General features: G+C 42.9%; 1 protein-coding gene across 1 annotated transcript in view; it reads right to left on the reverse strand.

The window, feature by feature from the left end:
• Positions 1-2,571: 2,571 nt before the first annotated feature.
• The window catches only part of jag2b (jagged canonical Notch ligand 2b), a 50,355-nt gene continuing 31,468 nt past the window's right edge, over positions 2,572-21,458 (reverse strand). Inside the window, exons 7-26 of the mRNA XM_084001286.1 lie at positions 19,866-19,985; positions 19,471-19,584; positions 19,241-19,354; positions 17,398-17,514; positions 16,878-16,924; positions 16,613-16,786; positions 12,982-13,144; positions 12,715-12,876; positions 11,105-11,218; positions 10,850-10,963; positions 10,364-10,477; positions 8,957-9,073; positions 8,379-8,406; positions 7,654-7,739; positions 6,120-6,233; positions 5,907-6,022; positions 5,320-5,577; positions 5,090-5,221; positions 4,364-4,514; positions 2,572-4,236 (exon numbers count right to left, since the gene is read on the reverse strand). Of these exons, the coding sequence (XP_083857412.1) occupies positions 3,710-4,236; positions 4,364-4,514; positions 5,090-5,221; positions 5,320-5,577; positions 5,907-6,022; positions 6,120-6,233; positions 7,654-7,739; positions 8,379-8,406; positions 8,957-9,073; positions 10,364-10,477; positions 10,850-10,963; positions 11,105-11,218; positions 12,715-12,876; positions 12,982-13,144; positions 16,613-16,786; positions 16,878-16,924; positions 17,398-17,514; positions 19,241-19,354; positions 19,471-19,584; positions 19,866-19,985 (2,882 nt within the window). The 3' untranslated portion in view covers positions 2,572-3,709. The remainder of the gene's footprint in view (positions 4,237-4,363; positions 4,515-5,089; positions 5,222-5,319; positions 5,578-5,906; positions 6,023-6,119; positions 6,234-7,653; positions 7,740-8,378; positions 8,407-8,956; positions 9,074-10,363; positions 10,478-10,849; positions 10,964-11,104; positions 11,219-12,714; positions 12,877-12,981; positions 13,145-16,612; positions 16,787-16,877; positions 16,925-17,397; positions 17,515-19,240; positions 19,355-19,470; positions 19,585-19,865; positions 19,986-21,458) is intronic.

Here is a 21,458-nt window from a genome sequence, read left to right on the forward strand (position 1 = left end):
AGAATTAACAGCTATAAGGCTGAGCAGTGCTAAATCTATCTGGAAACTCCTTGTAATGCTGTGGTAGGCAGCTGTGTGGGTAGTTTTGCTTTTATTTGCACAGCTTTTTAAAATACATATAGTTGAGATATCTGTCATAGCCCCCATAGTGCTAGGTTGTGAGACTACGTTCTACTCAAGAAATGGCTGCAGCGAATTGAGAAAATGTGTTGTTTCAACTGTGATCTAACCAGCAATGTAAAGCATCATTGTTTTTTATGAGTCATTATAGTTCATTGATTTATGAACAGGCAGTGAGTAGGTTTACTTGCTTTAAAACATTAGCATTTCGGTTGACTCGCTGCTGATCGTTAGCATCAAAAATAGCAGACTGGCTGCTGTTCTGTGTTAGATGAGGTAAGTATAATTAATAAACCATCCCTTTATGTCTGCCTGGTGCTGGAATAAGCTTCATAAGATCATTTATCACCTTTAAAACTACAGTAATGAAGATAAAGGTGCTAAACACGCCACTGGACTTAGCCTATAAGGGTTGGGTGGCCCTTCTCTGTGGGTCGACGTCTCATCTTTCATATAGTCATTCAATCCATTGTTAGTATAGAAAATATTGATTTTGCAGCATGGTGACACGACATTCAGAGGTCTACTGGTAATCAGATAATGGTTATGTTTTCATTTTACAAAATTGTTGTGTAAATTAACACTAAAAAGCAATCACTACATTTGAATGGCTGACTTCTTAAGGTCATAAGGTCAAGAAGAGACTGCCCTTCTGTTAAAAACAACACCAACAACACGAGTCATCTGTGAAGCTGCTTATGATCCATAGTTCACATTAGGAGGGAGTGGCAGTCAATGAACAGGTCGATAAAACACAGGCCTGAAGATAAGTACTTCCTTAAGGTTGGAGGATGTTCGTCTCACCATGTTTGATGTTGTAACTGCGGCAACAAAACTCCGCTAATCTTATACATGTACTTAATTTAACCCATACCACAATCTTCTCCAGTGTCTTTTATGTGTTAATTGTTGTTACCATGACAATGACAACTGACCGACCTCCATCGGTTCATCGAAGTGTGTGATGCAGGTGGGTGGACCTTTCGCAAACCAAATATTACAAGCGCGATCAAGATGTGTCAAAACTGCTTTTAATAAATAACTGGGATGATTATTTAGAACAATTAAACATCCACTAAAAGAATGGAAACTTTTGTCCGCTTTGTACAAAATTACCTTACGTCCCTTGAAGAATAAAATGTATACAATATGTATTATTCAGCTTTTAACACCAGCAGTGACGCATCTTTAATTATTTATTTTTGCTGTGTCCCATTTACAGAAAATACAATGGCGTTTTGAGACAATGACATGATATGAAAAGGGGTAAAACTTTTGTCATTTTGAAATGAGTTGGTAACTTAAAAAAAAAAACACATTTGCATGGTCGCAAAAAAAAAAAAAATGCATCAGCAAATATTGTTCCCTTCATTAAAGCCTTTAAACCAAACATGAAGCTAATGCATGATGTCCACATTTGACCTACTGACATCCACATTCATGACACTCAAAAGAGTCATGGTGGACATCTTTTCTTTTTTTCTATCGCCTCCATCAGTGTTTTATTCCAGAGATCTCCATGATAGCAAAGTGAGATAAGGAGAGCACTTTACTCAGGCGAATAAAACACGCCACAATACACCACACAACGTTTTAAAGAGTTACTTTCCTTAATAGTGAAAACAAACCAACAACATAAAAAGATGACCATTGATTACACAAAATAGCATTACTCGTTACATTAAGGCACCTGAAACAAAAGGGTTTGTGACGGGTTTAGAAATGGTTTGATGTGTTGTGGAGGAAAAAAGCTATTTAAGGCTATAATATCAGCAGCTGTTCAACAATGCCTGATGAAGTTTTTTTTTTTTTTGCATCTGATCCTGAACAACGAAAAACGGGCGACTAATAAAGAAAGAATCGAGAAACAACTGAAGGTTATAAGGAAAAGCAAACACTGGGATCAAAAGATGTTTCCAGATTACGGCTGGAGTAAATTGCACTTTAGCCACGCCCCTTTTTGCGACATCACTGATAGAGGAGCGGCCATGACGGTTACATAAATCAAAAGTTGGTTAGTTGAAACCAGTGGTTTTTACTGGTGATAGTAAGAACACATAAATAATTTAGACATTTTAGATACTGTAATTGAAGGGAAACTAAGTGCAAAATAATTAGGATGTATCTGCATGAAAAAAAAAAACATAGCTACCGTTACTAACTAAAGACAAAAGAAGAGATTCATTTTGCGCAAAAAGGTAGCATCATAGACGACTTTGTAACATCTGATCATATTTAGAAAAAAGAAACAACCTGTGCTTGATCTTATTTCTACGATCACAGCATCATGATTATATATCCACCGATTTATTTTTCGTAACTAAAACTCACTAAAGAAAATAACCACACCTGCAGGTGTGACTGTTGCCAAAAAAATTAAAAACTAATGAGGTGTGTCCCCCCCCTCCCCCCCTTGACAAACCATTTATAAACCCGTCAGAAATTCCCTCATAGGTGGTACCTCATTGTAAAGGTTCTTAACTGTGGGACTCTGGATATGAAGTGTTATAAAACCTGCCTATTTCGACTGGCATAAATAAAAGGAATGGCATTGTAAAAAAAATAAAAATAATATTAATCATAATAATAATAATAACAATAATAATAATAATAAAAATGTGTGACTTGTCTTTAAGTTACTTATTTCAAATATACACAGCGACTCCTTTAGTATTTACACATATGTACAGAGTATTCATTTCTGTTTTGATCAAATACCTTGTATGGCGTTGCTGTGAAATTGAACTCTCTAAATGTACACTTATATCCCTTTGAGATTTGAGAACAAGGAGGTCAAACTGGGCAGCGCGACTTGGAGCCTCGACACGGCTCTTAGAAAGGCACTTGCTACCAACTCAAATACTGCAAAAAATCCTCAAACAAGAGTTTTTCAGCCAAGACAACTGAGAGACAGGAGAAAAAAAATGGAAGGCCACATAGTAGGCACTGGGGTTTCTGTCCCCTCTCCCCCTCCAGGCCAAATGTTTTGGTAAGGCTGGCGCATGACGGCCACAGGTGGATCGGTGGGCAAAGCTGGACGAGAGACAGAGCAAAGGGAAGGTTTCCTCTGTTGCCGTGGCTGCAACAGTCCATTTCCCCTCAAAGCCCTTCCTTTACTGTCCCTTTAACGTGTCTCAGCCCCTCCCCCACAGACACTGAACAGGAGCCCGCTGACAATTCAACAAAATCATAATCATCTGTAAACAAAAAAAGAAAAAAGAAAAAAACAGAAAAAATCTTTATACAAGTTGTTTTTTCTCCTTTTTGATGATTCATCATTTCTTAAATGGTACAATTCCATAAACAAAAATCGCAGAGCTTCTTTTGCCTCCTGAAAAAATCGTTACGTTTCAGCTCCTTCTGTACACAATTAAAGAAAAATAAGTGAACAGAAGCAAAAAAGGATGTTCACTGTGCTCTAGTCTCCTGAATTAAAAAAAAATATTTCAGGTGACAGTGACAAAAACATGAAACCAAAGCAAAGAATGGCTTATTAAAACACAAAGCCTTTTTTTCTTTCCAAAAGTAGTCCCAAAATAATAGCAGCTGCGTTGCAGCTTCTCTCGCTTCCACATTGCGAGTCCTCTGTTTAAATTTCTTGCACACAGTGGTCTCTGCGGTCTTTCCGACCGGTAAAGACGGCACTGACATTTTTCCAGCGGTTGTCTTTGGGGCTGTAGCCTGGGGTCCGGTGGGGCGCTTTGAGGGATGAACTGGAGCTGTGCAGGGTGCAGATCACACCCCCACTGGACTGCACTGTAGTCTTAGAGTACTTATAACCTGGCTGCTTTCCCGCCTCGGCTCCGCCACACTCCTCGTCGAGCTCAAGCTCGCCTTCCGTCTCCTCCTCCTCCTCCCCATCGTCACACGTCCGATAGGAGGGACCCATGAGCTTTTTGCGCTCCTGCTCAGCCTCCCTGTTGCTTTCTTTCAGCTGCTGCTGACGTCCCACAACGAGAGGGAGGGGCTCCCACTGGTTGTTCACGTTGTCGTCTGCGGCGGATCGTGCGTTCCTCTCGCGCTCTTTTCTCCGCTTGCGCGTCCACCAAACGCAGACAATGATGCAGAAGAGGCAGAGCAAGCAGAAGACCACACACACTAAAGGCACCAGGTAATCTGTTGACATGAAGATGCACACAGAGCGAAGTTAAAGTCAGCTTCAGAGAAACCAGTGGATTACTCAGGAACTGAAAGGGCTCCATAACGAAACCTTGTGGGACACCTTTGTTAATTTATAACTTACCCACTGAGGGGGGCATGACCTGTGTTTCCACTTTGACCTCAGTGACTGCCAGCATTACAGTGCTGTTGTGCCGCCTTGACAAGGAGCCCTCAATGGCGCTGGCTACCTTCTGGATCATAGTGTGGTCTGGTAGATCCTCTGGATGGAAAGACTGAGAAACAAATCAGAGAACAGGGAAGAGATGAGACAAATGGAACAAGAATCATGCTGCATTATAACCTTTTTGCCAAATGAATGAATGTGGACATTTCAAAGTGTGTATAAGTAGTTTTTTAAAAGTCATCCAAAACAAAGGAGGAACAAAGGAGGTGGTGGCTGGGAGATTAGAAAAAGTTAAATTAAGATATGCGTTGGCTCAAGATACAAGCTCATTTTAAAAGGTCACCCTTCGTCTTGAGTTAAGATTGTTTAGCCACCAATGACAAAATGTGTCTCTTTGACCCAAACTTTTGGCAAACTGAAAGAAAAAAAAAAAAAGATTTAATAGGACAGCTTTTGTGAGCAACTGTGTGGCTGTCTGCACAAGTGGCCAAAGAGCAGCTCTAGTTGTTCGGGTATTTGGGTCCCGACCAACTAATTCTGTGCCAGACAAGCTGGGAATAAGAACGAATGACCTCCAACGCTGTGCTCCTTTGCTGAAATGGGGAAGTTTTAATGATGCTGCACGCAGAGAAGTGAGAGAACAGAGGGCACTGTGAGCATCCAAGATCTGGATCTTTCACTTACTATAGCCACCTCTACAGCATCCTGGACTGAATGAGAGAGGTCACAGAGCAGGAGAAGGGCATGGTCTTCTGCCAAGCCTCGGATGTCGGGAAGATACCTCAGCTCGTAGCAGATATTCTCCACCGTTATTCCCTGCACATTCACAGAAACACACACACACACTGATCAGCAAACAATACGACTGGGCGTCTGGAACAAGAAACATTATACGCAAAAAAGACGTGACTCACTGTTGGTACTTTGTCTCTGATGAAAACAAGTGTTATGCGGATGCAGCTGTTGTCCAAATGCCCGCTGTTGGGCTGGCACTTGGTGGTCACTTGTGGAGGTGGGGGTACAGCCATGGCGCAAACCCCCCACTGATGGCATGGTGGAGAGAAGCAGGTGAGGAAGCTGTGCTTCAAGCACTCGCGTCCGGCCGGGCAGGACTGCTGCCCCTGGTCCTGGTCCGACGCCTGGAGCAGGCAGGGACGACGACCACACAGCACCTGGAGACACAGGGTCAAAACTATCACCTTCATGTTACCCCACAAAACTATTTTTTTCTTGTATTGTAATAATGTAATGGTGTTGTTTTTTTAACATGTCATAAAATGCTCAAAATGGACAAAAACAGAAATTGAAATTAGCATATATCACTCTTAGCATATATGTGACTACATCTGGGGCCATTAAGACCACTGTATTAATCACTTGCTGATTGGACATGGGGAAAAAGATAATTAACTAGGTTTAGATAGAGAAACAAATACCCAAACTGACAGTCAAATATAAAGAAGAAGTTTCTAGGTAGCTCTAGTTAGAAAGTTTGTGTTACCTTTGTACAATCCACTTTGCCGTTGATGCAGTGGCAGTTGTTGCACTCTTGTTCCCAGCGGCTGCCATGGGGAAACTGCAACCCACCATAGTGACACGTCTTCCCAACACCTATGACTATAGATAGACACATGTTGATGAAGGTTGTCCGACTCCGCATTGATTATTGACTGAATCAAGTGAAAACAGCAACAACAACAAAAAATCTATTTACACTCTTGACATCTGGTTCCTGTTCGACCGAGCGGGCAGATGCATCGGAAACCATTGATCTCGTCGATGCAGGTGGCTCCGTAGGCGCAAGGGGAAGACTGACATTCGTTTATGTCTGTGAAGGAGAGAGAGCATCGACGTTAGCTCGGACAGTGCTGGCCGACTTTGTTTGCACCCTTCATAACCAAACTGCGACACGGTTAGTGCTCACAGAGCTGGTTGGTGAGCTACTGTAGCTATAGCCGGCTGGAGCATGCTTGTATTTAGTCACAATAGTTTCCTTGCTAGCAGCTAGCTAACTGATAACAGCTTATATTTTCGCCTTCTCTTATATTCTCCCTCTGTGGATCTGTTTAAATGCTGACATAGTGGTTGGGGCTACATGGTGAGAAAAAAAATTCACCTTTTTGTCGTACATTTGCGACTAAAAATTCACCAACCCCTCTTCTGGCTCGTTTTTTAAAAATACAGTGGATTGAAAAAGTATTCATACCCCTTGAACTTTCCACATTTTGTCACATTACAAACTTTAATGTGTTTTATTGGGATTTTATGTGTAAAAAATCTTGAACACCATATATGATTTTCCTTCCACTTAACTGTCTCACTTTGTGTTGGTCTAGCACATAAAACCCCAATAAAATACATTTACGTTTGTGGTTGTAATGTGACAAAATGTAGAAAGGTTTAAGGGGCATGAATACTTTTGCAAGGCACTGTACCTACAATGGCCTTGAGGCACAGCCATAAATCACAAATTAACCTTCTGATAGTTTATTTTGAGTTCTTGAGATCTTCAAGAGGCTTTAAATAGTAAAATGTAACTGTATTTCACAAGAAATCGAGCAAATCTTTGAAAAAAAAAAAACCCCAAAAGGAATAAATCTAATGACCTTTTTGGTCAATCAACCCATGGCTGCCCAGATTTATTTGATGGATCCCATGGGGGAAACAGCAGCCAGTCAAGACCAAAAACCAAAGGCAAAGCAAATTAACAACACATAAATAGTGCACATGTTTAATGATCAACCTCTCTGTCATTAGACCAGCTCTTTGAAAGACATGTGTCCCTCTCCACCACAACCTTTGAGGAGCCCGACCATTGTCACCCAGATTTCACATGAACACGGCCTGGATGAGAATTCTCAAATTCAGGCCTGACAGCAAAGGTGAACGCTATCCGGCCGAAACAAAAGCAGCAGAGAAGAAGAATTTCAGGGTCACTGGGTAATTTGTCTTCAGTGTGTGTTTGTGTGACTGTGTGAGTATGGAGGAGGGACGACCTCTGACCCCCCGAGGCGTTAAAGGACCGAGAAAAAGGAGAGGGCGGCGTCCTGGTCTTGCATTTAGGTGTCAATGTGTCCACCCCCACTGCACCCTTTCTCCTTGGCTCCATCTTCACATCCTCTGAAGGTTTTTTTTATTTTTATAAAAAGGAGTATTGATTTTATATGTGCAAGTTGGGAGGTTTTGCACTTTTGCACTGGATTGAAAAACACGTTAAGTGATCAAGCGATGTTCGTATCAATACTCACTGATTCTGCAGTCAGGTCCAGCAAAACCAGGAGCGCATTCACATCGAAACCAGTTCACCCCGTCCACACAGATACCGCCATTGTAGCTGAGAGAGAGAGAGAAAGGACAGATGTAGATGTATATATATTTTTTTTAAACTGTTAGATGAAGCTGCACAAGAGCTGCATCCTTTCCAGCTGCGACAAAGCCACATCGTTTTGTGTGTGTGTGTGTGTGTGTGTGGAGGTGGGGGTCACAAGGCTCAATTCATCTCATCAATACCAGCCTCCACCTTTCAGATGCTAATAGGCGTGTCCGGCCCCTCCCCTCCCCTCCCTCTCATCATGCCTCTCCTCCAGTCCTCCTCAAAGCCCCGCTCACCCCCGCCCAGGTTGCACGGGAAGAATGGACATGCAGACCCCCCCCCAGCACTCCACCCCCCACCTGCATTCACCATGGGGTAGGTGGGACTCTTGTTGCCCCCCCCACATCACAACCCCAACCCCAAAACCTCTCTCTCTCTCCCTGTTCCTATTCAATCTCAGAGTCCCCCCTCCCCTTGTGCTGAGAGATGCCCCTTTGAGGCTTGATTTAAGCACAACTTCCACTGCTTTTAGCCCCCCTCCCCACTCCCCAGCCTCAATCCTCACCCCCCGCGAGGTCTGTGTGAAGTGTGGAGATGAGGGAGGCAGGGACATGGATATTGGGGTCAGGGATGGGGAGGGGGGCAGGAAACGATACTCACCACGGATGAGGGTTGCAGTCGTTTGTATCTGTTGAGGAGAAAAAGGGAAAAAGACTCAGTGATCGTACAGTTTAAAGAAGCCCACTCCTCAAAACACTGTTAAAGGGATAGTTCAACATTTTGGCAAATTGGCCCATTGCCATAATTGCAATAGTCATAGCAGTAGGTTCGTTACCTTTATTTGTCGGTATAAGCTATTTTTATTTAGATTTCTATTATCTCATAGTGTGGTGAATGTGCAGGTCACAACTTGTCCACGACAGCGTTTTGGAGTTGCTCGATTGTGTATTTGATGAGTTTGATGAGGGAAACCAAGAAATCCCATTAGCCTCCGTAGCCTAGCTCTGAGCAGCTCGCGGCTCTGCTCCGCCATTCTAAAAACAGTTTGCACCGACAATTAAAGGTAACGAACCTACTGCTATGACTATAGCGATTATGGCAATGGGCCAATTTGCCAAAATGTTGAACTATCCCTTTAAAACAGAGTGTATCTGCCTCAAAATGCATTGTAGCAAAGAGCTTTAGGGTGTTTTTTTTGTGTGTGTCAGATGTGTGAATAGTGATGAAGAGGAACTGACTCTGGCCACAAGTGGGGCCTTCCCAGCCTTCCTTGCAGATGCAGGTGAAGGCGTCTCCTCCTCCCACACAGGTCCCACCGTTGGAACAAGGACTGGAGGCGCATGTGCTGTTCTTGGCTGTGGAAAGAGAAAGAGCCAAAGATCACAAAGCTGCAAAACACTGTCAAACAAACAAAACAGATCACACAATAAAGGAGGCATGAAATGTTTATGGTGCTGCAGGAAAACTCAAATACAACTTTGCAAGACATTCTCTGACCTCACTTCCCCTTAAAGTTTTTTGATTTATGCATTTGACTGAGACCCGGACATCTAAACACAACCAACGTCATCTATTTACGATAACGATGGATAGTTTGATTATTCTATATGTAAACTGTACCATGGAAGAAAAATCCTTAATCTGAATTCATCTGAGATGATTTAGGAGCCACATTCTGTGTGGACAGTCCACTTGAAAATGTCATTAATATTATTCAGGCTTTTAATGCAGCTTTAGCATCTATTAGCCTAAATATGGGTCGTTCCCAGGCCTCTGAAGCCATCGCTCATGTCTCTGGATTTAAAACAGGTTCAGTGTTTAAAATAGGTTTGGCCCATAGATGGACATTACAGACAGCTGGAGAAACATCTCAGCAGCTATCGACCTAGCTAGATTTGTTTTAAAAAGACAGCAAAATAGATAGAAATAGTGATAGTAAAAATCATGAAGTATGGTTTACAAAAACATGGCCTCTCTTCCCAGAAGACATGAACACGAAGAAGATAAAAAGCTGAACACATTGTTTGTAATTCCTTCTTTCTCTTTGTTATCTTAAAGATAATGAACATAATTCTTTACTCTTATTCTATCCCTGCTTTCAACCACTCCCTCTCCTCCATTTTCAGTGTAAACATTACCCATTACTTCCAGAAAAGGTGTGTAAATCGTCTCCAGTGTGCTTGGGTTCTGTTCTAATTAAGTATATATATATATATATATATATATATATATATATATATATATATATATATATATATATATATATATATATATATATATATATATATATATATATATATATATATATATGTGTGTTTATATGTGTATATACTTAATGTATATATATTTCTTTACCTTTGTGTATTCATATATACAAGAATGCATGAGTGTGACAATGTATGAATGGTCTCAGTATACTGTATGGGAAATACATAGGCTTGACAGGGCGGAGGGGGTTTGAGTTCATATTGTGCTTATTGTGCTGTTATTATTGTATACAAATGAACAGATGTATTATGTTTAAAGCAAAAAACAATAAAAAAGATGAGAAAGAAAAAGATAATGAACATGTGATATTTACACGTGGCAGATCCCAAATTTAGGTTTTTATTTGGATTCCTATGCACGTCAGTCTGAAGACTCACCTGTGTTGCAGGTGTTGCCTCCCCACCCGGATGGGCAGGCGCAGCGGAAGGCGTCTCCATGGTCGTAGCAGGTGCCTCCGTTACTGCAGGTGGTTGCGTCACACTGGCTCTCACCTGGCGGGGAAAAGAAACCAACACTGAGATCACGTATTGTAAGAACACACACACAGATAGAGGAGTCTTTGTACCTACAGCCATTGGGCTTTTTAATTCTTCTGCAAATGGTGATGAACTGACAGACAAATGCATTTCCCTTTAGGGATTAATGAAGTAATTTGTATTCTTATTCATATACAGTACACACCCTCCTAATTCAATGCGCTGTTATCTAAATTAGTAAGACAAGGCTGATTTGTGTGATCCGACATGTTGAAACCGTGCGTCAGGTGTCAAAACATACACAGACGTATATCACGGTGGAGTCCAGGAGGCACTGTGAGATATGAACATAAACACGCACATTAACACAGAGTCGACATAACTCACGGGAATGGCAGGTCTTGCCCTTCCACTTGTCGGCGCACTCGCAGTAGAAGTCGTTCACCAGGTCGACGCAGTGTCCGCCGTTCTTACAGGGGTTGTGTCTGCACTCGTTGACGTCTGACAGAGAGGGAGGATTTATTTATATTTAGAGCAAAGAAACAGAGAACACAGCAGCAGATGGGACTTTTTTCTTTTTTTTTTTTGTTTAAAATGCTGTAGAAGGAGGACGAGGGGAGGGGAGGGGGGCGATGAACTCACTGTGGTCGCACAGTCGTCCCTCCCAGCCGTCAGGACAGAAGCACTGGAAGGAGTTCACCAGGTCGATGCAGGTCCCTCCGTTTCTACAGGGGTTACTGACGCAGTCGTTTATATCTGAAATAGCAAAGTGGAGGAGGTTAGATCGATGGATTGAGTTCTGTTTGAGCACTTACAAGTTGTATATGATAACTTTTTTTGCACATTATCCATTTGTTAACCACATATCTGGAAATAGTAAGTGTTCATTTTGTATGTGTCAATACCTCCTTATTTGTTCATCTGTAATAATTAAAGGGATAGTTCAACATTTTGGCAAATTGGCCCATTGCCATAATCGCTATAGTCATAGCAGTAGGTTCATTACCTTTAATTGTAGGTGTAAGCTATTTTCAGTACGGCGGAGCGCAGCAGCTGGCTGCTCAGAGCTACGCTATGGAGGCTAATGGAATTTCTTGGTTTCCCTCATTAAACTCATCAAATTCAACATCCCAAAACTCCACAGCGCTTTTGTAGACAAGTTGTGACCTGCACAACCACCACGCTATGAGATAATGACGGAACGATACGAAACGGAGCTGTTTTCGAGGTAAATACAGGGTAAATACGGAGACTGCTTGCTGAAAAACTGTCCCTGAACGCAACGCGCATCAGCGGTTTTGTATGAATTTACCTCGAAAACGGCTCCGTTTCGTATCGTTCCGTCATTATCTCATAGCGTGGTGGTTGTGCAGCTCACAACTTGTCTACAAAAGCGCTGTGGAGTTTTGGGATTTTGTATTTGATGAGTTTGATGAGGGAAACCAAGAAATTCCCTTAGCCTCCATAGCGTAGCTCTGAGCAGCCTGCTGCTGCGCTCCGCTGTACTAAAAATAGCTTACAATTAAAGGTAACGAACCTACTGCTATGACTATAGCAATTATGGCAATGGGCCAATTTGCCAAAATGTTGAACTATCCCTTTAAGGGTGTAAAACTTTAGGAGGAAAGGAAAAAAAACTTTAACTGTAATTTGTTAATTCAAGAGTAGGTTTCCTTTATTAAAGGACAATTCCAGGCAAATTCAACCTGGGGCTATAGTTCCCTTCTATTTTAAACTGTAAAGTGTCTTTGAGCATTTGTAAAAGCGCTTCTAAATAAAATGTATTATTATTATTTAAATATACACTGAGGGGTTTGTTTACTTCAAGCAAGCGGACATGTTTGTGAACGGAGCTATAATAGAAAGTCTCGCGGAGTCTCGCGAGAACTCACGAAGTCTCGCCTAAGAGTCAAGTTGACAGCTAACTTAGTTTACAGGTTGTCTGAAGCTCTCCTGTTCGTTTTATCAATTGACAGCTCTAGTTATTATATATAAACATTAGATATGTTTAATGCTACCTTCAATTATGTGTATAGAACTTTCTTTAATGTGAATGGTTTTAACATTATTATAACACACATTAAGGATTTAACCGTGTTGAGAAATTTGTTGTGTACATTTTCACTGAATTGGAAAGCCGTAATTTCATCATCCAAAAACTAATATCTGAAATTTTTTTTAAAAAGTGACGTCATCGTTCATTGAAAAAAAGTTTTGTCCAACTTCACACTAGTTAAAATCTCTCCACTCACTCTCGTGACAGTAGATGCCACTGAAGCCCGGGTCGCACACGCAGGTGAAGTTGCCCGCCGGTTTGCTGATGCAGCGTCCTCTCGAGCCGCAGACGTTGGAGGAGATGTGTCGCACGCCGGCCGAATCGTTGGTCGCCACGGTAACGGTGCAGCTGTCGATCGCTGTGGGGAAAATAGAAATATTGGTTTTAAATACATAATAATAAAAGCTTTTTTTCTCTCTTTTTCTTCCCAACACATCACGACGCAGCGTGCAGCTCCACTCACCCTGACACGGAGGCGTCGGGCAGCTTTCTTTGAGCCGCTCGCAGGTTTTCCCCTCGTAGCCTTCGGGACAGGCGCAGTAGAAGTCCTGGTAGATGCTGTGACACTTGGCCTCGTTCTCACACGGGTTGGGATCGCAGGCGTCTGAGGGAGACCAGCTGGGGACCTGCAGAAACCAAAGAGAGCCGATATATAAAACTAGACTAGTAGCCGTGTGGAGCCAGCATCACTTTACTGAAGTGACTTTTTGGCGATTAGAAAAGACAGTCAATTAAGCAAAGTGAATTTAAATGAGCAGCGGAGAAAGGAGAGCTCATGTCTGTAGGTGAGAGGCTTAGCTTGGCTCAAGCCACCGTCACCGCCACCGCCGCCGCAAACCGCCGCTGCTCCTCAGAACAAATGGTAAGGTAAGTGCACGAGTGAAGTAAGCCTCAGAAAACTTTCCCCTAAGCTCATCAAGGGGATCCACGCTTTTGGTTTTACATCTCTTGTCCCGCTTAATCTTCAAAGATTACTCCGAGACAAGACGCCTGGCAGAGGAGAGGGAAAGTGAAACCGAGCAGGAGAGAGAGAGAATGATGAGCCATCCGTCGCTAGGGGCAAATATTGACTCTGGTCCAACATCCCGCAGAGACAGAGCGAATAATGTAATAATGATAAATCATCCGTCATACCACCGTGACACAGGGAGGAGGAGGAGGAGGACTGGACGAGAGGCCGTGTGCGGTGGTGACATCTTTTGCCATTTCCACGCGCTGCGATGCAGAGGTCGGAGTGAAAATCTCTCACTTGGTGTAAACAGAAGCCGGCTGGGCATAAACTCTGGGTTGCACCCTTCTCGCCATTTAAGGAGCTGAGCAGAGGAGTCGGCGTAGGGCAACGCGCTGGTGAAGCCTGTGGTCACACGCTGTTTATTTTACCCTAAGTGTCGAGGGCCAGATACATTTTATTTTTTTTCCCCCCTTTACCATTTTGCACGTGTGTGGTCAAGGGAGGGGGAGAGGGGGGGGGTTCGCGTCTCGGGGCAAGTGTGTCTATAAATCTTCAGCACATTAATGTAGTTGTGGCGTGGCTCAGTGCAGCCTAGACAGGTTTTTTTTTTCTCACTGCAGCAGCAAGAGGACGGGAGTTCAGCTGTGGCGGAGGCAACGTCAAAGAATGTAGCTGTGGACGACCGCAAATAAATTCTGCAATAAAACAGACTTGTTGTTGTTGTTGGTGTCATTAAAAGTGACGTTAGTGTCTTTCACAACACGGATATTACAGGATGTTGGAGACATCACTCATCATTAAGTGCTTTCCTCCTTTTCATTCGGCTCCATTTGAAACCAAAGTCGCACTTTCTTTCTTTTTTTACGCTTTTATCGACTTTGAAAGCAGCTTTTTAGGACGAGGTTGATTTGTAACCGGAGAAACGGCGGCAGCTGAGATTTCAACACAAGGTCCATTTAGTAGCATTTTGGTTTCATCTATCGCTTGATCTTCATAATGCAAATGCACTCGGAGACATCGAGGAGCGACGGAAAAGGGTTCATCAGCAAATTCGAGTTGATGCTTTCATTTTCTTTTTGAAGCTCATGCGATATGATCAAAAGCTCCACAACATCTACTAAGTGAACTTTGCAGTGAGATTGTTGAGTCAACACATTAAAAAACAAAATGCTACCAAGTAAAGAAAAGAAAAGTGCATGGCTGCTAAGGTTAGCGTGTTGCTAATTAGCACAAAACACAAAGTGGATTATACAAGTGGACAAAAAAGGACAATGGGGGAGATGAGTGTCTGAACCAAACTTCCATCCAATAGTGGAAAATCAAATCTTTTATAAATTTGTCTGAACTAAGAGAATAAATCTCATCTCGATCTCTCTGTGTGGAGTCTTCTTGAGTATTTCCACCGGGACCCAAATTGCCCTTATTTCTCCTGAAGACATGAATCAAGTCGGGATCGGGCAGAGCGCTATTACACAATCAAACTTTTATAGATCTAATCAGAGAAATATGATGCCGGAGGCGTCGTGGTTTTTGGCACTGCACGGCAGGAATGTACACCGTGCCATAGCAGGCATCAGAGGTCTGTAGTATGTGGGCAGAAATCCAGCGTCACCTCATTCAAAGAGGCTCATATTTATAGTAGAGATGCTAAATCAGGATTGGCTCCTGACCAGCAATGTCCTCCATTCAGGGCCCAAGAGATGCAGTGGAGTGTCGGTTTCCTCACTGCTAACCTACTTTAGCTTCAAACACACACTTCAAATATAAAAAGCGACGACTGCAGCTGGGACACTGATATGTAATAATGAATAATAAAAAAACATTTGAATTACAACACAAGTTTGCCATAAAAAGCTGGGCTGGACTTGACGGAGAGCGTAACACGACCTTTAGATAATCACAGCAATGATGCGGCTCATTGAGGAGTCTGCTATGGACAGTTGGCTCGGATCACAGTGTTGTAATGGTAACTGCAGTTTGTGCATTAGCATGGTATTACAAGTGTGTGTGTGTGTTTTCCAGAATCCAAATGGCTGCCAAGTGAGTATTAATAATCTTTACACAGTATTATCATCACAGTGGTCGGCCCAGAGCTTCAACACAGCTTTCTTTACATTGTGCTGTGTTACTGACATTCGACTAATATCACTAATATAATATATAATATATCACTAATATCTGCCCTTTGTTGGCAATGAAAAATGAAACTATTAACATTGAAATGACAGGTTTTTATAAATCTCCATTTCTATAAACAACACCTCCGTGAAGCTGCTAATTTTGCCCCTTTTCCTGCTGTAACACCTACGAGCACAGACGCTGTAGTTGGACCCGTCACCTGCTCAGGTGCTGCTAAACCGGAAAAACAGCAACTTTCACTTCGCAAGATTGAGCAGCAGCTTCAAAAATAAGTTTGAAAAACACGTAATGACACAGATGGAAGCATCTCAAAGAAAGGCTTTAACACCTTGTCGGGGGCATCGAGCCCTGGGGATGAAATGTGCCGGATCTGTTTTAGCAGCATGAACAAGAAAGTCAAACGTGACTGGTGGTGAAAAAGGGGTCAATCAACTTTTATTACCACCTTTTAGGGGCTTCAAAACCCCAATATGCTGATTATAATAGATAAAGGGTAAATTACTGATGAGTGAAGGGCTGGAAAATTAAGTAATATCTACATCATGCACTGTGTTCTCTTTGGTCATGGACATAAAAACTTTATTTATTTAGTGTTATCATTTACTTAATTTTTTTTTCTATTTTTCATTTTCTATTTCTCTACCTCGCACAAGGTATGTTAATGTAATTTCTTTACTTTGTTTAAATTATTTGTTAGGTCAAGGTGAGGTCATGCTATAAGCCTTTCGGGTTTCCGACCTCACCTGCACATTTTCCGTATCTTCCTCCCTATTAACAGAGATATGTAAATGTATTTGTTCTATTTCATATGTGCAAATAAATAAAGTCTAAAGTCTAAAAAGTCTGTGGTCATGGACACTTTCCTAATTAAAAGAATTTGGTGAATCCATAAAAAAAAATCCTCTCACAGACGAAAAAGCAAAGTTTAAAAATGTTTTTGCATGAGCCTCATTGTGTGTGTGTTCAATTACTGGGATTATTACTGGTGGAACCTGAGACTCACCTCACACAGCTGTCCGCCAAACTCCGGTGGGCATTCGCACACGAAGCCGTCCAGCACTGTGTGGCAATGGCCGTTGTTCTGACACGGTCCGCTGTCGCATTTGTTCCTCTGGATCTCACAGTGAGTGCCCACGAAGCCCGGGAGACACTGACAGTGGTAACTCCTCTCACCCTCCTGGAGCAGAAAACAGAAATACAGGAGGAGTCAAAAAGGATGCAGATAGCGTCCAGATGATAAACTTAAATTCAAATGAAATCCTCCGTACCTTGCATGTTGCTCCATTCAGGCATTGACCATGGCAGCCATTGATTTCTGAAGAGGACACAGGTATTTAATATTAAAAAAAAAAGCCAAGTTCCCATGTAGGAATTGATTCCTGTGCAGAATATAGTTTCATCTTTTGCTTTAGGTGAAATCTACAATGGAAGATGTGCACAGATTAAGTCAAAGCTTGGAAAAAGAAGTAACTAGTGAAGCCAAGGAAGTGCCCGATAGACCTCGTAGATTGTAACTGGGCATGCAGTGGATCCAGAGGGAGGAATTGGACATGCAAGTTGAGTCATGATTGCTGCAGAGCTGGAGCTTCAGTTTCAGCCAAGACCAGGAAAAAAAAGAGGAGCGGGTTACCACATGTGAGGGAAGTGACGCTAAAAAACACCTATGTTGTGTTTCCAGGAAGTGAAGGGAGTTTTTAAAAAAGAGGGAGGTGGGAGGGGGGTTGAGGGAGGCCAGCAAGGAGGAAAAGATGATTTTCAGAGAGTGACTTCTGAGGAGGAAATACTGACTCATGTCACACTTTTGTCCGAACCATCCCGGAAAACAGTTGCAGTGATATCCGCCAATCAAATTTTTGCAAGAGTGAGCGTGCCGACAGGGCTTTCCTGCTGCACACTCATTTGTATCTGTGAAGGCAGGAGGTGAGAAGGAGACCCAGTCCGTCAATTGAGACAAAAAAAAAAAAAACCAAGGAGGGAGGGAGGAAGCACAGAGGAGGAGGAGGAGGAGGAGGAGGAGGGAGAACAGACACTCAGCCTTTGAAGCCTCACAAAAAAACACAACAATGACAGAAATGACACCAAAGCTGAGCCCACATCATGAAGCGACATGCTACTGACAAACATGTTCACTGGTTAGAAGTGACAGAAGCAGCTCTGTTTACTTCTATGGGCTTTTAACCTGCACTTTTTTATTTTTTTTAACTTTATTTAACCAGATAAAGCTTACTGAGATATAGAATCTCTTTTTCAAAAGCGACCTGGCCAAGAGGCAGCAAAATTAAAAGTACAAGCAGTAATACAAATAAATAACAATAGTTCAATAAATAAAAATGAAATCATCAGGGATAGATTGAAGGAAGTGCAACATCTGATTTAAAAACAGTGACAGAGCCCAATGCTTTCCAGTTCCAGTTCAGAATCTTAACAAAGTTATCAAGAGGGATCAGGATCGACAGTTTTAATTTATCTTGCAGAGGGAGCAGCAAAATGAAATGCCTTTTTTTCCCCCCACCAAAAGGCCACCTCCACAATTTTACACTTTACACGTTTTTTTTGCTGCACAGTGTCTCCTGTGGCTGTTTACATAGGCTGGACAAATATGAAAATAGTACATTGCGTCTAATTCACAACCTCCACCTTTATTTCATTCACTACAGATGAGATGAATATTTCAGTGTAGAGTGAAACATCAAATAGAACATTTTTTCTCTCTGAGACCCTTCTCTTTTTTTTTCAAAGCCTTTTGTTGCCATAACAACCACAACAGCTTTTATACAGTGTCAAACAGCAGTTGACATTAAATAAAAAAAAATGTTTTCATTTTCAGTCGTGAACGTTCAACCACAAGTGTGACAACAAAGAAAACCACTGCTGCTCAAATATTCAGAGGAGCGGTGGTGGTGTGTGTGTGTGTGTGTGTGTGTGTGTGTGTGTGGAGGGGGGGGGTTACTCCGCAGGGAGTCCTGCTGTACACACACACACACCTGTCCTCTCTCTCTGAAACCCAACACCCCCCCTACACACACACACACACACACACACACACACCAATCGGCAGGTAAGACAGGAGGCCAATAGCCGCCTGTAAACTGAGATCTGAGCTGGTAAGACGACACTGAACTCCTGGGATCTCTTTCCGATCTCCTCCTCGACACACGCACACATGCACACATGCACGCACGCACGCTCGCTCTCCGCCATCCACCCCACCCCAACTTTGTTTACCAGTCGTAATCCATTTCCTGGCTTCGAGCCGGTCACGTCCGCCTGTCGGGGACGGGGCCGCGATACAGAAACTGAGAGAGCGAGTGCCACCGCCAGCGACAAACAAACAGCCGCATATAGACACACACACTAGTAGCTCATAAAGTCATTGAGGGGAAGAAAAAAAAAAAAAAAAAAAAAAAGCAGTAAGGTGTGGGGGGCAGCTGCCGGCTCGTCCCAGATATTGACAGGTTGTACTCTGGCCATGAGGCTCAGGTTGCTGTGCGCCAAATTTAACTAATTATCCAGAGCAGCGAGCGACTTTTATTGACATTTGTTTGTTTTAGAAAAAGACAGTTTGCCAAAAAACTAAATATTAAACATAAAAATGAGTGTTTGTGTTCATATACTGCGGTAGAAAACTCACCTATCTGACAGGTCTTCCCCTCCCACTGAGGCGGACACAGACACTCAAACCCGTCCTCACGGTCGATACAGGTCCCACCCCGAGCACACGGACTGGACGCACACTCGTCCAAATCTGAGAAAACACACACACAGATACACACACTCATTTAAAGACAGGCGTGACGAGGTATGTCCAGGACGCGAGACATGGGCGTGTGTGTGATGATCGGCAGCGGTGCAGAGACTCACTGTTGGCACAGGTCAGACCGTCCCAGCCGGGCGGACACTGGCATTCGAACCCTGTGGGAACCTCGTGGCATGTCCCCCCGTTGGCGCAGGGACTGGACACACAGGCGTGTTCGGCTGGAGACGGGAGGGCGGGAAGTAAAGGTTATCTCAGGTAAAGGGGTTACAAAAAAAAATGAATGCATGGTTCTGTGGAAATGATATGTAAAGGATAATATGTGGTCTGCTTGAACTTAATAAAAAGAGAATAAAATAAAATAAATAAATAAATAAATGAATGAATGAATAAAACTCCTCCTACATATTCTGCATTTAAACCCTTTTTGAAATGGAGGTAACACTGGGAATAAGAAACTGAAACCTAAGTGTTTTAGTTTGATTCGACGTCTCTCTCTCACCTATCTCACAGGTCTTGCCGGAGTAGCCCTGTGGACAGGCGCAGTAGTACTCATCCGGCTCCGTGTTCATGCAGGTTCCTCCGTTGACGCACGGCTGGTGGCGGCCGCAGTAATTCAGATCTGAGAGAGACCAGGACGAAGATACAGTTAGAGATGATAAGACTGAGTTTATAATCTCTACCCCCAGACCTCAGGTCAGACCCCCGGCTGCACCCGTGCATCATGAGTGGCAATGTGCAGCTTCTTTTTCCCCCTTACAAACCCTATGTGTGTTTTGTTGCAACACTGTGTTTTAACAAGGTGCAACTGGAGCTCAAATCACAGTGTCACTAAGTGAGACGCTTTCTTCCATCATCCTGTATCCTGACTATATCGAGGCTGCTGTCATTTTCATAAATCGAGATTTCTTTAAAAAGGAGAATTTCGGCCATTTTTGACCCCTAAATCGTTTTCCTGATGGTCACCCAGTGTTGGGGGGAGCAAAAAAATGTGACTAAAAATAAACGGTCAAGCAGTGCAGTGGTAATGTCCATAATATCTCCGACCGTTTATTTTTGTAAAGAAACCACCACAACAAGGAAAAAGTGTTTGTTTCTGTGGCGAGGAGAGCAGGCGCTCTGCGATCGGATAGTAATGTCTTTCCAGGATGTTTCAGAGTTCGGCTATCTGAGGTGAGTGACTACATGCAAAAACACAAAGTGTATAGCCTACTGTTTATACTGTACACTATATGAGTTCAGTGGTGTGTCATAAGGATTCCAGTCATGTACCATAGATATTTGATTGATTTTTAAGTGTTTGTTGTGGTTGAAAGAATTGCCCCCATAGTTTAGCGTTGTCGCTATCGCTAGCGCAGTCTCGCCATGGTGTAACTCTGGTTTGCCTGCATCAATTTTAGTCGCGTTTTTTGCTCCCCCCAACACTGGGTGACCATCAGGACAACGATTTAGGGGTCAAAAATTACCGGAATTCTCCTTTAATGTTGTTTCTTGTGCACTTTGCACATAAAAAACTAAATATCGTTCACCCCAGCTTGATAATACCACAGAAAAGTTGCAATCAAAAGCAGGCTAAGATGATAATTTAGCAGTGGAATCATAAGAAACAAAGACACGCCCATATAAACACACTATAAAACCTTCTGATGCATCCAGGTGGACTTCCCTGGAAGCTTGAAGGCAGCCGTCAGCTCTGACAGGAAGTACAGTGTGTTATCGACCACCCTGCTGTGGTGGAGGTATTTACAGGACTCAGCCAGGTGTTAAAACCGGTCTCACTTTCAGTTCTCATTCAGCTATATATGAGTACCGTATGTACTGTATCATATCCACAAATACGCACAGAAATGCGTCATCTTCCTCAGTTTTTTTCCACGCCGCGCTCAAACTAAACCCTACTTGATCCCTGCAGCAGCGTCCCTCAGGCTAAAGGCCAGGTCACCCTAAAGGCTGGTAAATAAATGAGCAGGGATCTGTCTCCACTCGGGATCTTAGGACCCGTTCTCATCCCCTGAAGAGCCCTCGGTGACGAAGGGATGTGGGGGGATCGAGTGTCTGCGCTGCTGCTCGGATCACATAGGCAGTAAAACTATCC

Source organism: Trachurus trachurus, assembly GCF_905171665.1.
Source record: "Trachurus trachurus genome assembly, chromosome: 24".
Taxonomy (NCBI): Eukaryota; Metazoa; Chordata; class Actinopteri; order Carangiformes; family Carangidae; genus Trachurus; species Trachurus trachurus.